Here is a 16,131-nt window from a genome sequence, read left to right on the forward strand (position 1 = left end):
AAGTTCTTGCTGGGTACATCTTCGTTATTAATTGCTTCTTTCTTCATTTGTTAATTTGATCAACAAATATGTATTTATTGGGCTCTGCTTTGTGCCAAGCAGGCACGATGAGCAGGAGGTGAACTGGACAGTCAGTCCTTGGTGTCCCTGTGGAGCCTGGGGGAGGGAGGTGTAGGCAGGTAGGGAGGTCTGAGCAGGAAGAGGGTCATGGTGAGAGCTGTGTGCCTAGCAGTGAGAGCTCCATAAACATCATCACTGACTAACAACCAGACAACCCTTGAGTTTTTCAGCTTTGGCATCCTCAGGCCTAGCACCTCAATCAACCCTCCCACCGGCTTCTTTCTTTCCTTCCATTTCTACTCTCCATTCTCTCTCACGTTCCACTTTTCCCCCTATATCCAATATCCAGTTTTTCTTGTGAGCACACAGGCAGAACAAGAAACAGGGCTGCTCACCACTGATTTCTGGAGAGACACACACACACACCCCGGGTGGAAGGCAGGACCTTTTAAAGGGAAGACGCCAGATTTCAGGACAGCCTTGTGGTGGGGCTTGAGGAAAGCAGGACCACATATGCCTCATTTTCGCCTTATAATCTTGGGCTGCTGTGCGATGCTGTGAAATCTCTCCTTGGAACCTGTGTTTTGGGTCCATTATTAAATTTTAGACAGGCAAGAGGATACATCAGTTAACGGGTCAGGAGAGCCGGGATCTTAGAGGGAACAAAGGTGCAGAGCCATTCAGAGCACTGGCACTCAAGCCAAACACAAGAAGCCTGCCATTCCATCAGCCTCAGGAGGAGGGCGTGGAAAGGGGTAATTTGAAGAAGTCACAGATGGGTGTGTAGTGGGGGAGGAAGAAGACAGATAGACAAAAGTGGAAGAGGGAAAAGGAGGAAAACAGAAGAGACACTCTTGGCTCCGTCTGGAGGGGCGGACAGGTGTGGGGACAGCAGCATTTTCAAAGCTGCCGCACAGCTTCCTGTTTCTATCTGCCTCCTGGTTAGCGGTGGGGCCCTGGCCTTGCATCTCTTATCATCTCCTCGGGGCCAGATATACACAAGTTAGCAAGTCCATGAAGTGACCTGACTAACCTAGGCCTGACTAACGTAGTCCTGGCCCTCTCCTCTCTGGGCAGTTTTCAGTGAGTAGAGCCAACAGAGATTTAAAGGTTAAACTTCTACTTCGCCCAGGATTTCTTTCTTAATCCTATCTTGAGGGGGACACGCATTCAGTCCATAACCAGCATACACCAGGATGAATTTGGGCCTACCCTGATGTACACCCAAACCAGTGCTTCAGATCCACCACTTACTAACTGGGTAAGCCTTACCTTTGCCTTGTCTGTAAAATGGGGATTGTCATAGCTCCAACTTCTGAGAGCTGACAGACAGGCTTCGATGACATTATGTTTGTAAAGGACCTATGATGATGTCTAGCACGTAACAGATGCTCCATAAACATCAGCTTATGACCTGTAACCACACTGGGATGAAGTCTGCAGGCCTCAAGATTTGTGGATCTTGGCTGCCTGGGCCCGTGGAGTTCCTGTAAGAGGTCCACAACTCATTCAGGCGCCAAGCATTGTTTACAGTATGAATTAAAAGTATTTACAGTTATATACATATATATATATATATATATATATATATATATATATAATCACATGCCACTGTTTATTCTTATAAATGTAGCTTGTTTTCATAGCGTTTATGGAGTTTACAAAACAGTTTGAGTTAAAATGGCAGCCTTACACTCACAGAAGTTGGCAAACAACTGAGAGGCACACGTAGATCCTCCTCTGAAGACAGAGGGGAAGATGATCTCCAGGCTGATGGTACATAATCCATAATCACGTACTGGGTGTTGGTTCAGCTCACAGTTACTCTTATACTTAATTATGGCTGGGAGGAGATGGTCTACCATCAAGCACTTTACAAGTGTGGGTCATCGTTGGTAGCAATTTCCCAAAGTCCAAATGACTGAGAACCAACAATTCAGTACAAGTCAAACAGTTTAGCTAATTCGACTAAATTATCTAGAAGAATCATCAGTGAGCTACAGTTTTCAAAACCTGATAGGTAATGGGTGTTTTTCACACTTTTTATAAGGCATTTGCGAGCTAACAATAAAAGCTAATGTTTTTTAAGTACTTCCTAAGTCCACGGTGCTTGTGTTTTTACTGTGCTACTTAAATCCTCACAATGACTATTGTGTAGATATCATTATTATGCACGTTTTAGATGAATAAACTGAGGCTCACAGAGGGGCAGAGCCCTGCCCAAGGCCACACAGTTAGGAAAGTAGAAGAGCCAAGACAGACTTGGGCAAGTACGCCCCAGAGCCTGCTGCTCAGACCACTCCCCTAAAGGCAAACTTGAATGCCAGCCAGGTAATCAGAGCTCTGTCTTGGAGTAAATATCCAAACTGTATCTCAGAAGACTCTGGTCCTGTCCCAAGATTCTCCTTTGAGGTGACCAACTAGGGCCCCTCTGGTTTTCTCGGCACAATAGGCAGATCTGCTTGGCATATAGTAGATGCTCAGTAAATATTTGCTGAACGACTGAATAAATAATGGGGTGTAATTTGTTCTTCAGACACTGAACTCTGCTGCCCAACCTTATCACAAACTTGATTCCGACAATAATATAAATGGGGGTTAATAGTACCTATTTCCCAGAGGATACTTACTACAATTAAATGACACAGCACATTAAAATACTTTGCTCTAGGGTGAAACATAGGCACACTCAGTAAACAGTAGTCGTTTTGTTTTGTTTTTTTATGGAAAATTAGTGTATTTGAATCATCTCAGAGAGTAGAGAAAGTTTCACACTAGGAGATTTCGGCTTTTAGCACCTTTGAAAAGAAACATTCAAAGTTAAGACAAGTGGCAGGACAGGCTCCTGACTACCTTCAGTGATGATTCCTCTGACTTAGGGTGTGCAGGTCACAAAACAGTGTGGTTATTTGTTTTTTTTCTCTACATTTTGAAAGCGTCACAAAAACACACTTAGAGTGAGACAGGTGATCACTGACTAGATGGCTGGTGGTTAGAAGATGGAAGAGAAATGTTGGGACAAAAGGAGAAAGATCACAGGCTGGACGAGGCGGTCAAATAGAAAGCCCGAAGGCGCTGACAATACAGTACATGGTCTTGTTCTCCCATCGCACCGTGCAGCTCCCATCAGTAGAGCTCTCCCAGAAGCAGGAACTTGCTGTGTGCAATCCTGCTCCGTTCTTCTGCATGATTACACAGGTCACAATGTATTTAAATGGTTTCCCCAGCTTGGTGAGTTGGCTTAAGCTTTGCTCCACTACGTTTGTGGTCCACTGATTCACTTTGCTGTGCTGATAGGCGTTGCCACCGATGGCACTTTCTATGAAGTGAGCAACATTTCCTTTTACAATGTTGCTCATTTCATCAACAACAAAAGCAGTCTCCTCGGTAGCCTGGTAGTCTTCCATCTTTCCTTTGGCGCCTTGCCTCTGCCTCCCTCTGTTATTATTCTCATCAACAGGAAGGATGAAGGATAAGAGGGCTTGCTGTGCAATGCTGTGAAATCTCTCCTTGTAGTCTGGTTGTGTTTTGGTTCCATTATTAAATTTTAGACAAGAGGATACATCAATTAACAGGGAGGCAGGAGATAGCCATTGTTTACACCTCGAACCACCCAGCATTTGAAACTTTGTCTTTTCCCTGCAGCCAGCAAGTTAAATGAGAAGTAGATGGGTAGGACTTCCCTGGTGGCACAGTGGTTAAGAATCCGCCTGCCAATGCAGGGGACACAGGTTCAATTCCCTGGTCCTGGAAGATCCCATATGCCTCAGAGCAACTAAGCCCTTGTGCCACAACTACTGAGCCCACGTGCTGCAACTACTGAAGCCCGTGCACCTAGAGCCCATGCTCCACAACAAGAGAAGCCACCACAATGAGATGCCTGCGCACCGCAATGAATAGTAGCCCCTGCTTGCCACAACTAGAGAAAGCCCACGTGCAGCAACGAAGACCCAACGCAGCCAAAAAATAAATAAATAAATCTTTTTTTTTAAAAAAAAGAAGCAGATGGGTAAGAACAGGTGTGCAAAACATGATGATTCCTTTGAGGGAGAGTTGCCTGTAGGATGAAGGCATCACAGAGAAAGCCTGGAGTGTGGAGGAAGAAGGGGAATCAAGGCCCACCAGGCATGCTCAGAAATCCTTACCCATGGGGATGACGTATGCTAAACTCCCCTGCTCGCGGTCGGCCCAGATGTGGCTCAGAATAGGGTGAAGATTCACACCCTTCTCTTGGAAAAAACACATAGTGTCATAGTCTGCTCAGGCTGCTGTAACAGAACATCACAAACTGGGCACTTATCCAACAGACATTTATTTCTCATGCTTCTGGAGGCAGGAAGTCCAAGATCCAGGTGCCAGCAGATTTGGTTCCTGGTGAAGACTGTCTTCTTGGCTCATAGATAGTGCCTACTCTGTCCTCACTTGGTGGAAAGAGACAGTGATGCCTTTCTTCCTTTAATTTTAGTTACCTCCTATAGACCCTGTCTCCAGATATAGTCACGTTGGGGGTTAGGGCTTCAACATGAGTTCTGTGGGGACACAGTTCAGTCCATAGCACACAGCCAGACCCATAAACACCACCAGTCCCTGGAACGGCAAAAGATTCCCCTCAGACCACCACCAACACCTGCTCAAACACCCACAAGGGCCGGGGGGGAAGGCAAGACTGGGCTTTTGACACAGACATGCATTTGTGCACCAAACATTCTGGAATATTCTTGTTTTCCGCAAAGACATGGGCTCTCTCCCATTTTTCTTAAAACACGTGTCCCTCTTGCTCTTTCTTCTCTATTACCATGTGTGAGAGTGATGTGAATGTGGGGAATTTCTCTCTACAAGAGACACAACAGTGCCGTCGTGACAGGTGGAGCAGGTGCAAGGCCTCAGTGTCAAGGCCATGGGAAGCAGTGGGGTATGCAGGCCCCACACTGCCTGCCAATCTGATCACTCCCCAGAAGCCAGATATCTGGATGTTTAAGTGAAAATTCCCAGTTTTGAATGTAGACTCAAACTGGGTTTAAATCTTGTGTGACATAAACCAAACCCACCAAGACGTTTCTGGGCTGTGTCTGGCACAAACAAGGATGTACAGGCAGACCTCATTTCATTGCACTTCACTTTATTGAGCTTTGCAGATATTGCATTTTTTACACATTGAAGGTTTGTGGCCACCCTGCATTGTCAGATGATGGTTAGCATATTTTAGCAATAAAGTTTTTGTTTTGTGGTACATGGGCCTCTCACTGCTGTGGCCTCTCCCGTTGTGGAGCACAGGCTCTGGGCGTGCAGGCTCAGCGGCCATGGCTCACGGGCCCAGCCGCTTCACGGCATGTAGGATCTTCCCGGACTGGGGCACGAACCCGTGTCCCCTGCATCGGCAGGCGGACTCTCAACCACTGCGCCACCAGGGAAGCCCCAAAGGCTTTCTTAAAAGGGGAGGATGCCAGAGCTAAGAGAAGAGAAATAGAGGTAAAATGTCCAGCTTCCTCCAATAAATCTGCTGTGGGCTGAAGCCAACCACACAGAGGAGAGCCAGCCTGTGAGAGACAGAGACAGACACACAGAGAGAGGCACAGCTGAGGAATGGGCTTCTTTCACCACTTTTAAAGAAAAGAATTATTCATGGCACTTGTTAGGGACCACTGAGGTTACTGAGTCCAAGTTTGTACTGCCTGTTGAACAACAGGCCAATAAATCAAGAGACGAGTTGTTGGGGCAAGGAACAGCGACTTTATTCAGAAAGCTGGCAGACTGAGAAGATGGTGGACTCGGGTCCCAAAGAACCATCTTGCCTGAGTTAGAATTCAGACTTCTTTTTATATTAAAAGGAGAGGGAGTAAAGTCAAAATTTCCTGGTTCTGGCTAGCCTCCGGAGGGGATGTGTTAATTTCTTTCAGTCATTCACAGGTGGGTCTGGTGAGGAATGTTTCCTGTGAGCTAAACAAAGGTATTTTAGCTTAATGCTAATTACCTGGGAGGCAGGGTTCCTAGAGATGGGCCATTATGGATAATTTAAGCTTATAGGCGTCATCCCTTTAGTGATTAACCTGTAATAGAATACAAAGGTTCTTGACTGTTATACTGCAGTGGGATTTTGCAGTGGAGACAGATCAGGTTCAACTCTGAATACAACAAGGAAAGATGGGAACTTATAGCCAGGGTGCAGGGCTCAGGGGAGGCATTGGAAAATTAACAAAAGGAAGCATCAGGGTAAGAGGGGTTTCTTGCTTTAGGAAGGCCAGGGTGATCAGACATCAATCACCTGGGGAATGCGGGAGGATAAGGAACCCAATTGGGGTGGGGGCAGGTGGTTCTGGCTAAACTGGCTACAAGTGAACAATGCAGAGATGAACATGGAAGCCCAAAAGTCAGGGCCTAGTTGAGAAGAGAGTTCAAAGGAGCCTGAATAGAGTCTGGTCGAGAAAAGAATCTGCCACCACTTCCAGGGTAACCCGGCTCCCTATCCCTGACAGAGAAGAGTGCTCTGGAGAAGCAGGACGTGGCTTTTGGGGGTTCCAAAGGCAGAAGTTGTCCACAGTAAGACTGCAAAAGAGAGGTCAAGTGCCTTTGCCTACCCTCTGCTTGGGAGATAAAGGCCTCCCATGTCAAGGCCTAGTACTCCCTCCTCAAAATCCCGACAACTTCTAACCCCAGCTCCTTGTCCTGCCTTCTTCTTCCTGATAAATAATGGCCATCAATTTCTGATCACCAGACAATACGCATTCGCACTCCGTTTGTTCTTTTTTTTTTTTTTTTTTTTTTTTTTGCGGTACTTGGGCCTCTCGCTGTTGTGGCCTCTCCCGTTGCGGAGCACAGGCTCCAGACGCGCAGGCTCAGCGGCCATGGCTCACGGGCCCAGTCACTCCGCGGCATGTGGGATCTTCCCGGACCGGGGCACGAACCCGTGTTCGTTGCATCGGCAGGCGGACTCTCAACCACTGCGCCACCAGGGAAGCCCCGTTTGTTCTTAATTTAGTAAGGCCAGAGGTACTGTATCTTTACAGGTTAAAAAAAAAACAACCCTGAATCTCTGAGAGTTTTAGGTATTGAACCCACGGGGGATCATATGGCTAGGAAGTGACAGCAATGGGACTGGAACACAATTTTTTAAAAAAATAAATTTATTTATTTTTGGTTGCTTTGGGTCTTTGAGGCTGCGGGCGGGCTTTCTCCAGTTACGGCGAGCAGGGGCTACTCTTCGGTGCAGTGTGTGGGCTTCTCATTGCAATGGCTTCTCTTACTGCGGAGCTCGGGCTCCAGGCACTCGGGCTTCAGTAGTTGTAGCTCGCGGGCTCCAGAACGCAGGCTCAGTAGTTGTGCCGCACGGGGTTAATCGCTCTGCGACACGTGGGATCTTCCCGGACCAGGGATCAAACCCGTGTCCCCTGCAATGGCAGGCGGATTCTTAACCACTGAGCCATCAGAGAAGTCGCTGGAACACAAATTCTTGATTCCAAAACTACAGCTCCTAAGTCCCGAGTTAATCCACTCTAGCCAGTAATAATATCGCAGACATCCTAAGGCCTGACTCAGTCGGCTACACTTGACTCTCTCCCTGTCCTTTTGGTTGAACTCGCTCTGTAGCGCGCCCGGTGACGCCACAGCGAAAAGAGGCCGGGAAGGGGAGGCAGCCCATATTCGAGTCCCGCCTCTGCCCCAAATACTGCGGCCGCACGCAAGTCACCTCCCTTCCCGGAGTTTCAACCTCCGCGCCCGGGAAGGAGCCCCAGCGCACCGAACTCAGCGCACAACCAAGGACAACGTCTGCCGCGCAGCAACAGAGACCAAAAACCGCGGTCCCGCACATCTTTCCCAAAGCCTCGCGTGAGGACTGTGCCCGCCGGAAGCGGAAGTCGCGGGCGCCGGAATCGGGGAGCGGCCGGACTACTTTTCCAGCGTGTTGCGCGCCTCGCCTGACTGGCAGATGCCCAGGGGACCCCTTGGGCGGGGCGGGGTCACGTTGCCTTGAGGGTCTCTCTTGTAGGTGGCCTTCTGAGGGGCTGGGGAGAAGCCTCTGGCCGCGACTTTGTCCTTGCCGAGGCCACGGGCCAGTCCCTTGCGTGCTCTTAGCCTCAGTTTCCACATGTGTGAATGGGAGACGTTAAGTCGTTCAAAATCCTTTCATCCGTTCATACATATATTTTTAAAAGCCACATATGAGCGATCACATCTGCCAGCTCTGCTAGGTGCTGGGGTTTCGGCGGCGGTGGTGAACAAGTGCTTTCTTTCATGGAACTTACATTCTCCAAAGAGAGGCATACAGCGGACAAATAATTGCACAAATAATTGTTTAGTCACCTCTTTGGTGAATGCTGCCAAACGGATAGAGAAGAGAGGACCTCTCTTAGGATGGATGTGACAGTTGAGCAGAGGAAGGGAGGTATCTTAGAGTTAGCCTGAGGAATGGGGGAAGAGGGGTCCACACAGAAGGAACCGCAGGTGTGAAGGTCCTGAGGCCCAAGAGATCGGGGTGCATTTGCGGGACAGAAAGGAGACCATTGTGGCCCCGGTGCAGGGGGCCAAGCTTGGGAGATGAGGCTGGAGAGGTGAGACCAAGCAGGAGGGCCTGGGCGGCTCCTGTGAGGATTGAGGGTTATATCCTAAGAGCAAGGGGAAACCAATAGAGTTTGGGGTTTTAAGCAGGATAGTGTCCTGACAGGAGAGGAAGCTTTGTGGAGCACAGATCTAGAGAGGAGCAGTGAGAGCAGCTGGAAGCTCCTGGGGCCCGAAGTTGAGGTCATACTAGTGATGGTGGTAGTCATAGAAGCAGGGATCTGACCCAGATTCCTAAAGCAGAAGCCACAGGGCCCTGGGGCTGATTCGGTTGCGGTGAAGGAGGGAGAACGTAAGAATAACAGTTTAGTAAAACGAGGATAGTAACACCTGGGATAGGCGCTGTTGTGATTTAAATAGGCAATAGAATGCCTGACACATAATAAAGGCTTAATATATGCTAATTTTGTAAATAATAAAGACTTCCTCTCTGTTCAGAGCAGTGTTCTTTGTAATGATAAAACCTAAAAACAATTTCAGTGTCGATCAACAATGATGGAGGGATAAATCTCACAGAGATTGTTTGTTTTTTAATATTTATTTGTGTGTGCTGGGTCTTAGTTGAGGCACACGGGATCTTTGTTGCCGCATGCAAGATCTTCGTTGCAGCATGTGGGATCTTTAGTGTAGGCGTGCGGGCTTTTAGTTGCGGCATGCGGGATCTAGTTCCCTGACCAGGGATTGAACCTGGGTCCCCTGAATTGGGAACATAGAGTCTTAACCACTGGACTATCAGTGAAGTCCCTTAATGTGCTTTTCCCCCTCCTATTTATTTATTTACTTTTGGCTGCATTAATTCTTCGTTGCTGCGTGCGGGCTTTCTCTAGTTGCGACGACTGGGGGCTACTCTTCGTTGAGGTGCGCGGGCTTCTCATTGTGGTGGCTTCTCTTGCTGTGGAGCACGGGCTCTAGGCGCACGGGCTTCAGTAGTTGTGGCACACGGGCTTAGTTGCTCCGCGGCATGTGGGATCTTCCCGGACCAGGGCTGGAACCCAGGTCCCCTGCACTGGCAGGTGGATTCTTCAGCACTGCGCCACCAGGGAAGCCCCTAATGTGCATTTTTAACAGCAGCAGCAGCAACAACAACAAAATAGCCATTACTGGGAATTTGCATTCTTGAAATATTGAAACCTAGCAAATATTCTCATAAATAATTTTAAATAACTGCAGTACTGATTTTTAAGCAGGCATTATTAGTTGTATACTGTTCCTATTTTAATTTTTAAAAATTTCTCTTCACCATCTAAGATTTTTATACTTGCAGTATAACATGGCTACGGTAACGTGCACAAATCTGAAGGGTATGGCTCAAAGAATCTTACAAAGCTGTACACCTGTGTAACCTCGCCCAGATCAAAATATAGGTCATTTTCAATTCTTTGAAGGCTCCCTCATGCCCCTCCCCAGCGGCACTCCCAGCCCTTGCCCAAAAGCACAAATCTTATTTCCATCACCTTCAATTGATTTTTCCTGTTCTTGAACTCTGTAAAAGGGCATCCACAGGGTGCATTCTCTTTGCTTGCTGGCTTCTTTCACTCTCCATTAGGTCTGTGAAACTCACCCATGCTGTTGTGTTTATCAGTAGTAGGTTCATTTTGATTGCCCAGGAGTGGTCCTTTGTGTGACTCTGCCATAGCTTATCCACTCTCCTGCCTGTAAGGCCAACTGGCCCGAGGCAGGGGAACACAATCAGATTCACAGGTTGCATCAGAACGAAATTCTCCGGACCACCCAGTTCCAGAAACTGCCCTGGCGACATTCCGGACCACCCAGTTCCAGAAACTGACCTGGGGACTTTGAACCCAGCCCAGCCTTCCCGCCTTTCGAGGGGCGGGACCAACGGTCCCCCAGGATACCCGAAAAGACCACCAAATAAGGAATACCCTGCGCCCTCCCAGATTCACCACACCCCTTTCCCTTCTTCCCCTATAAAGTCTTGCCCAACCCTCGCCCGGGTGCGACTTCTCTGGCCCCTTTCTCTCGGACCAGTGAGCCTCGCCCGGGAGCGCTCCCTAATAAAGCTCACTTGAAGCTTTCCTCTGTTTCGCGGTGCCGTTTGTTAAGGTCCGACCTTACACTGCCACCCAACATTTGCAGTTTCCGGTTATAGGCTATCATAAATTAAGCTGCTATGAACATTCTCGTCCGTGAAATCGGGGGAATATTTTATTATACCAGGTACATGGGAATTCATTTTGTGATTCCCCATTTTAAAAAATGCCCACTATTGTTAATACGATGACTGTATCATTATGACATGAACCTGATTAGTGTACCACATAAAAGAAACCACCGCCCCTCGCCGTGCCTACAAAACGGAACAAAACAATCAGTAAAATGGCTCCTTATGGGACCTGGGCACCTGTGAACAGGCTTGTCTCCACACACCCTGAAGTAGGAGGTTGGCGATGCTGTCTCTGTTTTCCAAAGGAGGAAGTGGATTCTGGGATGTCAGGTGACTTGTCTAAAGTCCTGCAGTTAAAAAGCGGCAGAGCTGGAGTTGTACTCCGTGCTTGCAGGGCCTGGGGAATCCCAAGACATGTCAGCTGAGGCCTTCACCCTCACCCAGCTGACCCAGGTCAGGAAATGCAGAAGAAATCTGTGCACGGCCGTTACTGGGTACACAACTGAGTCTGTGCCAAGCATGGGCTGCAGCATCACTGTGGGCGTGAAAAGAGCTTCCAAAACTGGAGGTAAAGTCATCAGCAGAGAGCAGGACCAATTGTCCTTGGAATACCCACCCCCCAAGAAAAAGATTGCCCCAGTGACCAGGAATGTGCAGGCCAGCAGCTGGGATACCACTGCTGCTCCCCATGGTCACTTACTGAATGCTCACTGCCTGCCTGCGCCCTAGGGGAGCTTGGGTGTACCATGTGGGCTTCCATGAAGTCCATTTCCTTTCGAGGGTTCCAGAGAGTCCTGGGAAGTGCTCACACACCCTGTGGGCACAGCCTCTGCCCTGTACCCGTGGTCTCTGCTGTTCCTGTCATCTCTGAGAGCTGTTTCTCCAGGGGTGGCAGGCACATTCCATGAATCACTCCGTTTTGTCCACACAACAACACTGTGGGAGCGATAGTATCAGCCCAGTTTTATAGATGAGGACACTGAGGCCCACAAGAGTAAGTGACTCTCCCAAGGTCACATCGCACAAGGTCAGTGGCAGGGCGGGGATTTTCACATCAGCTTCGCCAGACTCCGAAGTTGGAATTGTTTTCTCACCATTCTGGTCTGCCAGGGTGGGGCAAAAGGGAAGGCAGGAGTGAGGGACACAGAGTTTGGGGAAGATGGCAAAGATGAGTTTTTAAGTGTTTATGACGCCCCGTGCGGGAGGGAGGCTTTGGGACACGTCAGAGCCTGATACGGACAGCAGAGCATGATTTGGAACTTGACTCTGGTTCTGGGGCAGAAGGGGCTGGTCGTCCAAGGCAGGCCCTCCCAGGTCTTCAAGACTCCTGAGGGCCTGAGAGTCTCACACTATTTTAGAAAGAACAATACTTTTATTTGAGGATAGCTCAAAGAAGTCATTTACAAAACACCTTTTGTTTTCAAAGCACAGCTTTTCATAAAAAGCAATGTCCACCCTTTAATACATGCTCTAGTACACAGGTGTGTGTCAGGGCGCTGCCCAGGACTTGGGGAGGCCCGTGGGCCCGGGATGTGCCGGTGCTCAGCATTCCTCATCTGAGTTGTCCTTGGCCCACCCGCCGACCTTTGGGGGGACAGGGTTGGCCTGGGGGCCCGCGGGGGCAGGGACAGAGACCGGGGCTGGGGCCAGGTTCACCCAGCCGGGCCCTCGGGGCAGCACGTGGCTTTCATTCAGTCTGAAGATGCGGTAGTTCTCATAGTGGACGTTGTGTGTGATGTCCTTCAGGTCTTGGAGGTGGGAGCTGGGAGATAGGTGGTAGGTCAGCAGGACTTCCAGGGCATCCTCCAGGGCCCCCGCAGCCCCCCGGGCTCCCCACATGCTCACCGGATGAGCAGGTCTCTCAGGAGGGGGAACTCACAGTGAGCCATGTTCTCCACTACAAGATACAGCACCAAACCCCTGAGTGCAGGCTCTGTTCCACGCCCTGCCCTCGGCCAGCACCGAGTAAGCACCTGCTGTATGCTGCACACCCCCTGCCACTGCCAGCCCTTCCCCACATCTCCCTGTGTTAGCCCACCTCCCATTTGTTAGTTCATTCATTCATTCACGGCTGTGTCCCAGCCCCTGGTACAGGTGGCTCCTATAAACAGCTGTTGAATCAGCAGGGTCTTCCTCTGCTCCCTCAGGTACCCCCTCCCATCCCACATTTCCTTCACTGTGCTTTTCCCACCCGTCCTTGTCTGGTCAGCTCTGTGGCACATAGTAGGCCCACAATCAATTCTAGTGAATGAATAGGGTGCCTCCTGGGTGCCAGGTATCATGCAAAGCAGAGGCTCTGACCCCTCCAACCACCCTATGAGGTTGATGTTACAATGATACCCATTTGACTGTGAGGAAACTGAGGCCCAGGGTGTTGGGGAACTTGCCCGGGGCTTCTGAGCTGCACAAAGGAACTTGATCCCAGGTCTGTCTGTTTCCTGTGCTGGGCTCTGTGGTGGGTGTAAGGATGCCAAAGGCAACAGGGCTTTTCAACATGTTCTCCCCTGAGCCCTCGCCAGGGCCCCTGCACTGACCTTCAATGATGCCCCACTTCGTCTTCCGGCCCAGGACACACCTCCCATTCACAATGTGCTCTCGGTCAGCCCCGACCACAGCGAAGGGGATCCGTTCCTGCAGGGAAGGGACAAGATCGGAGGGTTGGCCCCACCGGGAAGTGGAGAGAGAAGACACTGAGATAGGAACCTGCAGGATGCTGTCCTTTGTGGGGAGAGAAAGTGATAGAAGGAGCACAGATATCTGAAGTCAGAAGACACAAAGTCTAATCAGTGTGCCTCAGTTTCCTCATCTGTAAAATGGGAGTCATGACAATACTGATGCAGGGCTCTGTGAATGTTTGGGAAGCATAATCTTGGGCTTAGCATAATGAAGGGGTTAGCAGAACAAGTCTTGGAAACCAAGTGTTACTCAGAGCTACATTAGTGATATAATACTGCTCATGTCCAATTTCTTACCACCTTCAACCATTATCATGAGGGTTAAGAGATAATTTTGTACTATAATTCGAAAAGATACATGCACTTCTTAGTTCATAGCAGCACTATTTACAATAGCCAAGACATGGAAATAACCTAAATGTCCATTGACAGCTGAATGGATAAAGAAGATACGGTATATATATATATATATATACACACACACACACACACACACACACACACACACACACACACAAAATGGAATATTACACAGCCATAAAAAAGAATGAAATAATGCCTCTTGCAGCAACATGGATGGACCTAGAGATTATCATACTAGTTGAAGTAAATCAGAAAGAGAAAGACAGGGACTTCCCTGGTGGCGCAGTGGTTAAGAATCCGCCTGCCAATGCAGAGGACATGGGTTCAAGCCCTGGTCCAGGAAGAACCCACATGCCACAGAGCAACTAAGCCTGTGCGCCACAACTACTGAGCCTGTGTGCCACAACTACTTAAGCCTGTGTACCTAGAGCCCGTGCTCCCCAACAAGAGAAGCCACCGCAATGAGAAGCACGTGCACCGCAACCAAGAGTAGCCCCCGCTCGCGGCAAGTAGAGAAAGCCCGCACACAGCAATGGAGACCCAATGCAGCCAAAAATAAATAAATTTATTAAAAAATGAAAGAGAAAGACAAATACTATATGATATCACTTATATGTGGAAATCTAAAATATGATACAAATGAACCTGTCTACAAAACAGAAACAGATTCACAGACATAGAGAACAGATATGTGGTTGCCAAGGGGGTGGGGTGGGGGAGGGATGGACTGGGAGTTTGGGATTAGCAGACAAGGTCCTACTGTATACCACAGGGAGCTGTATTCAAAATCCTGTAATAAACCATAATGGAAAAGAATATGAAAAGGAACACATATATATATTTATAAACATGTATATATAAATATATATATACATATACATTATATATATAAAACTGAATCACTCTGCTGTATACCAGAAACTAACACAACATTGTAAATCAACTATACTTCAATAAAAGAAATTTAAAGAGAGAGAGAGGACTTCCCTGGCCGTCCAGTGGTTAAGACTCTGCCCTTCCACTACAGGGGACATGGGTTCGATCCCTGGTCGGGGAAGATCTCACAGGCCGCAGGGCACGGCCAAAAAATTAAAAAGAAAACAAAAAGAAAGAGAGAATTTTGTAAACCAGGGGCTGGCAACCTATGGTTCCTGGGCCAAACCAGGCAAGTTCGTTGGCATACCACCCCTGCCATTCATTTACTCTTGTCTATGTTGCTTTCATTCTACTACAGCAGAGTTGAGTAATTGCAACAAAGTCTAAAATACTTACCATAGTCTGGCCCTTCACAAAAAAAGTTTGCTGAGCCCTGTTGTAAATTCTGGTTGTTTACTTATTCGTGGCAGGAAGTGGAGATTAAACAGGCAAGTGCTGCATGTAGGTTTGTTTTTCTAAGAATTAGGTTGTGGTGGGGAATAAATTGATGCTAATAATAACTGTCTCTTGCACACTTATTATGCATCAGCCCATATTTGACCCTCAATAGATGTTATATATCTGGATGATTTATTGAGAGGTTAATTTGAATACATTCTCCTTTATTTCCCCCAGCACTGTTCCAGCTGTGAGCAGGCTGCTGTCTTTGCTGGCTTCCGGACAGAAAACAGAAGGTCAAGGCTCTCTGAACCTTTCACAGGAAATACTGTTCATTGCTCCAATGGGGAGCGGCAAGAGGGAATGTGTGGAGAAACTGGATGCCAGACAAGAAGCAGGGCTTCCATGTACAGATGTGCAGTTTGTGCACTGCACAAAGGTAACTTACCATGAGGCTGTGTAGGGCTGAAATCCCATGCAGGCTCCCTTCTGTGAAGGAAGCTACTGCCTTTTTCTTTTTCTTTTTTTTTGCGGTACGCGGGCTTCTCACTGTTGTGGCCTCTCCCGTTGTGGAGCACAGGCTCCGGACGCGCAGGCTTAGCAGCCATGGCTCACGGGCCCAGCCGCTTCACGGCATGTGGGATCTTCCCGGACCGGGGCACGAACCCGTGTCCCCTGCATCGGCAGGGGGACTCTCAACCACTGTGCCACCAGGGAAGCCCCTACTGCCTTTTTCTAATTCAAGCTAAAGTGCTGTGTAGGTTAGCAGGGTCCCTGGCGGAGGGAGTGGAGGCCAAGTGTCTATGGATGAAGAACCCCAGGCCTCACCCAGGTGCTTTGCAGGATCCAGACAGACTGACATTGAATGTACCACAAGGGCAGGAAGATGGGGGCTTGGAGGTGAAATTCAGTTGATTCAGAGAAAATGAAGATGTGAGCTATTTCCTTTCTTTCTCTCCCTCCCCCTTTCCTTCTTTCTTTCTTTCTTTCTCCTTTCCTCCCTCCCTCCCTCCCACCCCCCCCCTCTCCCCCCTCCTCCCC

At 48.7% G+C, this 16,131-nt stretch overlaps 1 protein-coding gene and 1 pseudogene across 2 annotated transcripts in view; both read right to left on the minus strand.

The window, feature by feature from the left end:
- Positions 1-3,186: 3,186 nt before the first annotated feature.
- LOC112409371 (dynein light chain Tctex-type 1 pseudogene) lies at positions 3,187-3,467 on the minus strand (annotated as a pseudogene).
- An 8,663-nt stretch (positions 3,468-12,130) lies between these two features.
- The window catches only part of SEPTIN12 (septin 12), a 20,189-nt gene continuing 16,188 nt past the window's right edge, over positions 12,131-16,131 (minus strand). For both annotated transcript variants that reach the window (XM_024759442.1, XM_024759441.1), the window contains 3 exons: positions 13,273-13,369; positions 12,584-12,635; positions 12,131-12,500 (listed from right to left, as the gene is read on the minus strand). In XM_024759442.1, coding sequence (XP_024615210.1) covers positions 12,281-12,500; positions 12,584-12,635; positions 13,273-13,369 — 369 coding nt within the window. In that variant the 3' untranslated portion in view covers positions 12,131-12,280. The remainder of the gene's footprint in view (positions 12,501-12,583; positions 12,636-13,272; positions 13,370-16,131) is intronic.

The sequence above is a fragment of the Neophocaena asiaeorientalis genome, unplaced genomic scaffold (genome assembly GCF_003031525.2).
Source record: "Neophocaena asiaeorientalis asiaeorientalis breed wild unplaced genomic scaffold, Neophocaena_asiaeorientalis_V1.1 scaffold254, whole genome shotgun sequence".
Lineage (NCBI taxonomy): Eukaryota > Metazoa > Chordata > Mammalia > Artiodactyla > Phocoenidae > Neophocaena > Neophocaena asiaeorientalis.